Consider the following 10,132-nt stretch of genomic DNA (forward strand, 5'->3'; position numbering starts at 1 on the left):
GAGGTGCTAAAATATAAAGAATAGAGAATAATGGGCAAAAAATATAAAGAATACAGAAAAATTGCCGAAAAAAAAATAACGAATACAGAAATGAAGGTTCCCCCCCCCCCCCAAAAAAAAAAAACCCTCATGCAAAGTAAATCCACGTGTCATATTTTAATATTTCATAACTTTTTTCATGATTACTATGAATTCGCCAAATCTGTAATCATAATTCTATTCTTGACCTTGTCCTTTGTAAAGGACCACAAGAAACAGGTGGTGATATTACATGATAAATATCTTTATCTTATCTAGTGTAATAATTTTAATTTAATTTGAATTTGATAGCCATGAAGTTGTGTATTGTTTTGTTTGCTTTATTTGGTAAGTGTAATGATTTATTTATTTTCCATTTACATCTATCCCTATAAAAGGTTAAATATTCGTCCAATTGTGGTTTGTTTATTTAATTTATCTTTTTTTTTTTTCTTTCGTGATAGATGATTTACCTCTAAAATTAGTTTTTTTTTTAACCCTTTTCCATTGAACTTTATTTATTAGAAAATATTTGTTCCATGTTAGAAATTTGACAGTCATCATTTGAATAAAATAGGATTTTATTACTGTACTATTGTGTTGGTCTACTTTATTCAGTATATTCCGAAGTACGATGAATGATATTGAGACGTTAACCAAACAAATGTAATTATAAAAGTGAAATATTTGAATGATCACATTCAAAAAGTTTTATTTTCATTGATAGTGAATCCCCCCCCCCAAATAAGGAAAGGTTGGCAACCAAATTAAAGCGAGAAATAACTATGACAATTCTTCAAACAGAGCATCTAGCCGAAAAGTTGGACAAACTTGAGCTACTAAGCTATCTGAGAGTTTTTTTTAGAAAAAAACTAAAGACCAATTGTAACTTATTTCGACACATTCCGTCATAAAGAAAATGATTGACGAAATAGAGATTTCAAAAGAGCACTTAAGTTAGATAAATCCTTCCAATGCCAATAATGATATCGTTGGTTAATGTAATTTTTGATAAATTTCAGAGAAAGTGTTCAAGTATTATTTGAACGTCACTGATTTTGACGTTTTTGGTAGGTTCGGGTGTACAAGATATACTGCTATGCGATTTAGCATAACACACGATGAATTCTTCATATATTCAAATGCAAAGAAAAGGCAAGAGTAGTACACCGTTGTTGTTTTTTATACGACTTTTCTGTTATCTTAAGGTCAAAGACCATCAAAACGATGTCTCGTCTAATAGTATAACACATTGGCTACCTTTAAACTTTTGTAGTGTCGATTTTAGTCTTATTCCTGGTTTTGTATCGACTATACTGACTATATCGATAGACTATAATATGTATCGCCTTAAAAGCTGTGATTTGTAATCTAAAATGTTAGGTTTGCAGTGGAGAGTAGCTTGACATAGTGTATACACACCTATCAGTTTTTTTTTTGTTAGAGATCGTACATTGACATTTACATTTCTCTTTGATTTGTTTTTTGTTCCCGTTTGGTTATTGTTCGCCCAACGTCTACTTATATTCATGCTTGGACTGATTGAATTAACTTCAATTGAATTTTCATACATTTTAAAATTAAGATGTGTTCTGTCAGAGTTAAAAAAGAAATAGAAATTGTCTAATTTTTAAATACATGTATATATCTATATAAAAAAAAATTACTGGTGGCATCTTTATGGATAGAACTCATTACAAAAATGACAATCACACATTTTGATCGAAAACAACAATTATAACTGTTTCACTGAATACAGTCCTACTAATATTGTAGCATATTACATTGAATCGCATATTTCTTCTAATCTTCATATTTATTTCTCAAACTTTTTAACCAATATTTTCGACCTTTGTATTATTTTTGTGTTTAACAATTGACTGCTTCTTTTTATAATTGTATTGGGGTGTAAAAGCGTTGACGAAGCACATTTTGTATGATGCGCGGAAGCGCTTCAGATTAAAAATTTGAACACGATTATTTAATATGAAGCGTTCGATGAAATTTTATAAGAGTTATATCAAGCTTTCTGTTAGTTTTTCTAAGCATTGTTTTAACATAGTCGTGGATAGCACGTGCAGTTATAGCTGCTGTTTTTTATACGGAAATTAAGTTTGATATTGCAGAACATTGCGATTGTTGTCAGCCAATCAGAACTACGGATTCTAATGAAACATACAAACAAACAAACAAATCATGGCGCCCAACATCAGCAGAATAATTACAATTTAATTTTTCAAACATAATATATAAGAAAAAGAAAAATAGGTTAAACAAATTATAACATTAGTTTTGACTTAATCGATTAACTGTAAGTTACATCTTATATTAAGGTGAATGAAATAAGTAATTTGTAATAATACAAAATATATATCATATGATATGACCCATTGTTTGTTACTCTAGACCCTTTACTGGACAGCACACCTCTATGTACCAGCATTATCAATTAAATGTAAATAATGTAGATGCATATATGATCATATATATATGTATCTATAACTCTATACAAAGTAATTTAAGTGAATATTGTACTTCTATTTGGATTTAAGGTGGTACCAAACACCTCGACTAAAATTAATTTAGCTCGTTTAATTTTCATAAAATTTTGACAAAATATTTACTTTGACTTTTTGACAAAAAATATTAAAAAATCAAAAAAACTGGAACCACACACTTTATCGGAAAAAATTCATTTGATATATAGCAGTTTGACAAACACTAATTTTGATTTTTACAGAGTTATCTCCCTGTAGTGTTATAACCTCTAATAATTGACAAATTATTGTCAAAATGTTTTTATCTTCATTTTCCATTAACCAAATAAAAAGAGATTTGTAATCATTTTTTTTTTAAATTTGGCCCACCTAGTAGAAAAAAATACTTATTAATTTCCATTTACAGTTGTGTTTCTTCTATTATAACAGCTGTTGTGTTATTAAACAGTAGATTATTCAGAGGTTTATGAATTTAATTTTTATGACATTAATTACCAACTTCTAGCTTGAGAATGGGACCCTAGATGCCAAATAATAAAATAAAAAATAGTTTGACATAATGGATTATTTCCTACTTTTATAGCTGTTGGGTTGTCCCTTGACCCAAACTGCCTGAGAGCATGTCCTATGATTTACATGCCAGTATGTGGCAGTGATGGAAAAACATATTCAAACAAATGTGTGATGGGATCAGCATCTTGTGAGTAAGTACAAGTAGTATAAAAGCACCGTTGAAAGTGCATTACCTGATGAAAGATTACACATAAGAACACTACACTTTTTGCAAAACGGTCACAGCACGATTAGAATAAACGAAATCACTCCATTCTTCCAGTATATATAAGGATTTATAACTAACATACGTCCTTGGTATTCCTTAATCATTTATGACGTTTCTGTGTGTAATCTAAACCGAAGTTCAGTCGCCATTATTACAGTGTAGGACGGCTGAGCATTTGATGTAATTTAAGCCTGATTTTAGTAACTGCAATAAATCTTTAATACTGTATTGTTAATTATTGTTTTGCTTGTTGTAGTTGGGTTTTTTTGTTGTTGTGTGTACATAGAAACTGAAGTAAGGATGATTTTCTTGCTAATTAGAATATAAAATAAAAATTATATTCTGATCATATTTTTGATGGACAGAATTATTGTTAGTTGGTTAAGGTGGTTTGATCAAGCATATGCTATTACAGTTAAATGTTTTATTTTTTTGAGAGTTTTAATATCCCATTTACCAGAATCAAAACGTACATAAGTTGGTGTTTCGTGCTGTCAATCAAGATATAATTGCGAAACTAGCGGTAACAAACCACTCTCGCAAAATTTTGCATTTTACATTGTATTTGTGTATCAAACGTTGCAATATTCAATCAGACGAGAACATAGGGCAGTTTATTCTAAAATCAGTGTACAGTTTACCTATAACACATAAACAATTCATACACATCAACAATGACTTGTATGAAGAAAGTGCATACTTTATAAACAATTCAATAATAGCAAGATAACTATATGAGGAGTCAACTCCTGGCGAATTGTGATACATTTGTAATTACATTTACTGTTGCTCTTTAATCTCAGATGATTCAAATATATCAAAAGATAGAAAACATGAAAAACAAATTATACAAATAAGGGTCTGGATGGAGGTCTTTATTTCTATATTCTTTAAATGTTTCGGGCATATTTCTGTTTTCTTTATTTTTTGTACATAATTCTCTATTTTTTATTTTCATTTGCCCATTTTTTTATAGTATGTTGACCCCATTCAAACCGTCATAAACAATATTGCTATGGAATCAAATGGTATAAAATGAATTTTATAATATGGTACTGAACTCTTAAATACAAATTTAAGGTTATATTAAAGAATATAATGGATTTTTTTCAGGATGAAAACAGAACTTACAGTAGTAAGCAGCGGTCCTTGTGTTGTTGCCACGACACCTGCTCGTAAGTGAATTCTATTAATAGTTCACCAGATGATAAAAAAAATGTACATAAAAAGAGCTTTTAAACAAATCGCAAATCGCTTTTAAACATGAAGATATGATTGCTTTACAATATTGGATTTGAAAATGTATGTCTTTTAAAAGTCATTTGACACTGTCATATATGACATTAAGTAAAATACTGTAAATTACAGTAAGTTTCAAGATTAGCTTTCTGTCTCATTTGCCAGTAGTCAAGGAAACGGGGACGATCGGTTTACATCAATGAGACATAAACCCTACAACACTTAAAACCAAAAACAGTGTGTTTACTTTTTCAGAGACAAATTTGCGATTATAATTTACTTATTTCAGAGAATTATATTAAAATGAATTTTCGTATTCGTAGTTAAAGTTGTTCGCAGCTGAAGTTGAAAATAACAATATTTTCAAGAAAAAGTCTTTTTCCAAAAGATAATGAAAAATATATCTTAATTATGAAGAAATTAATTAAAGGTCCGGATGAATGTTTAAGAATAAAAAGCATTTTGAAACTAAGAATTTTTAATTGGGAGAGAGTTGTCTTTGCGTTTTTCATATTCAATGTAATAAAATGTCGTCATTCACCCCGAAAGCTAACCAAACCTTTAAACAGACTTATTCAGAAGAGATATAGTTACGATACTGTTGTCAGGTCATTAAAGATGGCATATTTTGAATTAATGTTGTTTCACTCATGAGTCATTGCATTGGTAATAAACACATTTATTCAAACACCAGTTGTTGGCATCATACGGGTTATGTTCTTCTCGTATATATTGTGCTTCATTCTCATATGATAAAGATCGAATCTTTCAATCAGTTTAATTGAGGTCTGGAGCTGGCATATTAGTAACTGCTAGTAGTCCTTTGTTAATTTATGTATCATTGTCATTTTGCTTAGTTTCTTCTGTTACCTATTCTACCATCGGACTCGGACTTCTTTTAAACTGAGTTTTACTGTGCGTATTGCTGTGTGTTTGTTTATTCTACATTGACTAGAGGTATAGGGGGAGGGTTGAGATCTCACAAAACATGTTTAACCCCGCCTCATTTTTGCCTCTGTCCAAAGTCAGTAGCCTTTGTTTGTATTGTATGTTTTTTTTTTTAATTTTGGTTCATTTATATGTTTTGAGTTTAGTGTGACGTCCATTTTCGCTGAACTAGTACATAGTTTTGTTAAGGGGCCAGCTGAAGCCCGCCTCCGGTTGCGGGAATTTCTCGCTGTGTTGAAGACCCATTATTGGCCTTGGGCTGTTTTCTGCTCTTTGGTCGGGTTGTTGTCTCTTTAACACATTCCCCGTTTCCATTCTAATTTTATAAGAAAATCAACTAAAAAATTCTAAATATTTAACAAGAATTGTGTTTGAGATTGAGACGTTTAAAAATATCGCGACGTATTTAGGTTGAACGAAAAACTTTTCTAATACGTATACATAGCTTAGGAAAAATCAAAAGGGGGTTACAAAATTCCGTATTATGGAGACGTTAAAAATATGAGAAGCTAACATTATTAAAATTATAATCTAAGAAGATTTGAATAATTTGTGCGTAACATTTTTGTTTTTGTTTTAAAAGCAACACAAGCCCCTAAGATAGACACACAGTGCCTCCGAGCTTGTCCATTCATTTATTTCCCTATCTGCGGAAGTGATGGAAGAACATATGGTAATACTTGTGAAATGGAAGCAGCTGCTTGCATGTAAGTATTGCTCTTTTGACAGTCAACTATTCAAAGGAAACAGGCTTTATGACGCAGTATTCTCAATTATGACTAAAAATTAATCTTTTGGCTGTTTTTCCGGCACTTATGAATACAATGAGATATGTGATATAATTCCCTGAGACAGCAACCCAATAACAAAAAAAACAAAAAGACATTTGAAGTTCAAATATTGTTCCTATGACGATGTTATGGTTTTGTATTCATAGTTCATATTGCATGTCTGTTTTCCAAAATATCGGGGGAAAAAACACAAGAGCACTTTAACATGACCTTTAGTAAAAGAACTTCTAGAGATTGACCATCAGAATTAAGTTCATAAATACATGACCAATCCTACAAAAATGTTACAAATTCGATTTCATAGACAGTGATTTTCTTTTGATTTTTTTTTTTAAACAAGAATCACATTATTATAAATATAAGAGATCGGGTTCAATGACACTGCAACCCATAAGTTGAATTACGTTGGGAGAAAAAAAGACTAAAATAAATTGTGGATTGTTCCGAGACGGGATAATTTGCATATAATTTAAACATAAACTATCAAACACATGTCACCAACATCAAATTCTTTAACTGGCTACACTAATTTTAAAGATGTACTCGAAGAAAATAAACACATAAGCGACCGATGAGATCAGCGTCTCCTTAATTCTAGCTGTATTTGTTTAATATTTGTGCTGAAACATTATTTTGCTATTATGTATACTGTCATTCAATTATTTTGCTATTATGTATACTGTCATTCAATTATTTTGCTATTATGTATACTGTCATTCAATTATTTTGCTATTATGTATACTGTCATTCAATTATTTTGCTATCATTTACTGTCATTCAATTTTTGTTTGGTTCTTTTTGTGCATACTCATGATAAAATGTTCAACAACATTTTCAATAAATTATTTTACATAATTTGAAAGTAAGCTGACACTTAAGTCCAATTTTAATTTTCTTACACTGTTTAGCTAAAGCAAACACAAATGCTAGTGTTAACAAGTCTCATAACGCATTAGTGCGTGCGTTGCAATTTCGCCATTCTTTTGTAAAGAAGAGTTTTAAAGATCTTCTTGTCTGCATGCAACCAAGGATTCCTTTGAAGTTAAATCTGGTGCGAGTATAATTATATATGTGTATATAGAATGCAAACGGGGAATGTGTCAAAGAGACAATATCCCGACCAAAGTGCAGAAAACAGTCCAAGACCACCAAGGGTTTATCTCATGATTTCGGTCGCCTTTATGTTGCTCTAATTTTTCTGTGTTGTGTTTCCTTGGGTTCTTGTGGTTTTTTCCCTGTTTAACTTCGAATTTTTGATAGCCACTTGTAACCTGCGACAATCCATCACAGGTATCAGATACAATTTTAAATTGTAAGTCGTTTAATGGCATAATACATTTTTTATACACTTTTAAAATAGTGACTTTGTGTAATTATGAGGAAATAGATTGAGTTGCAAGTCCTGTAAAAACGCGTCGCATCATTCACCACATGTATTGCTTAATTTATGATTATGTTTATTATTGTAGGGCAAAGACTACATTGACAATGGTAAAACAAGGTCCATGTCCATAAACAATAAACTGATATAGATTTACTATTTATTGTTGTCTTATGAACATCTTAAGGATGTTATTTGGTAGATTCATAATATTTTAAGATTTTCGAATTCAAGTGGCCAAAAAAGTGGCATTATCATACCTTTTCCTTTATAACTTCTCTCATATTTATCTTAACAAATTACGGGTTTTCTTGTATGTTCCCGGCAATTAGGGTTGAGAGCGAAGACTGGTCAGAATAGCTGTCCAGTTAGGGTGACAGGTCTTCCTGCAGACTGTTATCTTGTTAGGTAGCACGTTAAAAAATTCCGGCTCAGATCGTCGGAAAAGGACAAAGCAGGGTTTGCATTCATATTATATTATCATGTTCTCGTCCTGAATATGCATTCAATTTGCCGCTGGACGATGAACAGCCATCCATCCATCCATTTAAGTTTTCATCCCAAATATCAATAATTGGTCAGTGCCGGGCCATTGATTGTTTTTTTTTTTTTATCTCAAAGATCATGTCGCCATAATTGCAAAAACAATATGTTGCGTGGTCTCAGTAGCACCTTGACCAATAAGAAAGTCCATAACATGTGTAGTTTCCTAAATGCGAGACAATCTCGAAGTCTGTCCATTTACGAGGTTTATAACTCTTTATCTATTTCATTTTCTTTTAGTTCAACACTTTGATTGACTTTCTCAATGGTGGTGTAGGTGGTATAGTGTATTCTATTATTATCATTATTTTCTCTAGATATATCAATGTATAATTCAATATATCTTCCCACTAATCATAATGAATGAATTATTAATTCTGAATTAATATTTCAACGAACATTGCGTAGATGATCCTATACGGATTATATATTTTCGAAAGGTAAAAATTGGAAAGTTTTATTATTTCCACATCTTATCTCGACCATGGTATTTAAAGAAAACAAATGAATACGTTGTAGAAAATTACATATGTACTGCGTCATTTTAATTTCGAAAATAACATATGTGCTGTGCGCTATTATGATGTCATGAATTTTGTTATTGATATATATAGAATAATACATGGCAGAATCCGTATCGCATGCTGTATCACCACGAGAAACCAATATCGGTCCCGAGGGCCGAAGGTCCCGAGGGCTGATATTGGTCAAGTGGTGATACAGCATGCGATACGGATTTTGCCATGTATTATTCTGTTTATCATATATTTTAATAGAATCAGATTCATGGGATATCTATTTTTTTAAATCGTCCGAAATTATAAGCTAGAAAAGAACATTATGATTTTCCTGTATTTTTCCAGCTGACTTGTTGGTTTTTTTTTTTATAGACTTCCTTATTTGCTTTATATCCACATCGTAATGTCCCCTATAACCTTTTTTCATTCTCAATATACGTTATTAAAGACCATGTATTAAAATGCATCCACTAACGATACTGTCCTATTATTTCAACTAAAATTAATATTTATCAAATACATATCATAAGATGTAGAAATGTTTAAAGTTTTATTGTTTATTTGGCGATGATATTATTTATGATCATTTTAATTTTCTGACGAGGTGAACAGCAAGAAAAATATGTCTTGAAAAGTTTGCTATCTATTCTAACCAAATTAAAATCGTAAAAATTTGCATTTGTGTTTAATCCATCAGGTAATGAAAACAAACTTCACGAAAATTATGACCAAATAAACAATAAAACTTCAGATATTTCTACATCTTATTGTGTCTTTTTTTATATATATATATATATATATATAAAAATCGCTCGTAAAGTTACTGGATAATAATTTTTTGAAAAATATGTTTTTTAGTTGAAATCATTGGACATTTGTTTTAGTGGGAACTCATTTTTTTCCTTTGCCAGGAAATACAGCAACTGGACGTCATATGTCAAACGTTGACGTCATTCGAATTATGACGTCACGCCAGGTATGCGATACGGGTTTTGCTATGCGATACGGGGTATGCGATACGGGTTTAGCTATGCGATACGGGGTATGCGATACAGGGTAGGTGATAAAGACTGGAAAAAAGAACCTTTATTAGATATACAAAATTGCTGTATTTTGTACTAAATATATGATAAATTTTGATCTCTTTGTATAATCGTGCAGTGGGTATATAGAATATAGATGTACGTTAATTCCGATATGTCCCGTTTAGAGAGTGTTACTCGTCACATGCAAGAAATCTTTAACAGCATTTCGGAATGAGGATTTATTGACATGTCGTGGGGAAAAATCTACTACTCGTTTTTATTTTCTAATGAACACCGCTATTGTCCGACTATCGTCCTAATCAGCTTTGCATAACTCAATTATCATATAGTACATGTGATGAATAAACTTGAAATGTTTGCCATAGAACA

The 10,132-nt window shown here is 31.0% G+C and overlaps 1 protein-coding gene across 1 annotated transcript; it reads left to right on the forward strand.

Moving 5' to 3' along the window:
* The first annotated feature begins 333 nt into the window (after positions 1-333).
* LOC127712315 (four-domain proteases inhibitor-like) lies at positions 334-7,821 on the forward strand. The gene is made up of 5 exons (XM_052218686.1): positions 334-366; positions 3,100-3,220; positions 4,411-4,472; positions 6,068-6,191; positions 7,745-7,821. Exons 2-5 carry the CDS (start codon positions 3,144-3,146, stop codon positions 7,788-7,790), a joined length of 309 nt encoding a protein of 102 aa, XP_052074646.1. The 5' UTR covers positions 334-366; positions 3,100-3,143; the 3' UTR covers positions 7,791-7,821.
* The last annotated feature ends 2,311 nt before the right edge of the window (positions 7,822-10,132 follow it).

This window comes from Mytilus californianus, unplaced genomic scaffold, assembly GCF_021869535.1.
Source record: "Mytilus californianus isolate M0D057914Y unplaced genomic scaffold, xbMytCali1.0.p SCAF_8, whole genome shotgun sequence".
Taxonomy (NCBI): Eukaryota; Metazoa; Mollusca; class Bivalvia; order Mytilida; family Mytilidae; genus Mytilus; species Mytilus californianus.

Bases quoted from the DNA above. Each gene is read 5' to 3' on its own strand.
- LOC127712315 (XM_052218686.1), top strand. From the start codon at position 3,144: ATGATTTACATGCCAGTATGTGGCAGTGATGGAAAAACATATTCAAAC. The intron at 4,473-6,067 runs GTAAGTGAATTC...TTGTTTTAAAAG, and splicing joins TGTTGCCACGACACCTGCTC to CAACACAAGCCCCTAAGATA. The intron at 6,192-7,744 runs GTAAGTATTGCT...TTATTATTGTAG, and splicing joins ATGGAAGCAGCTGCTTGCAT to GGCAAAGACTACATTGACAA.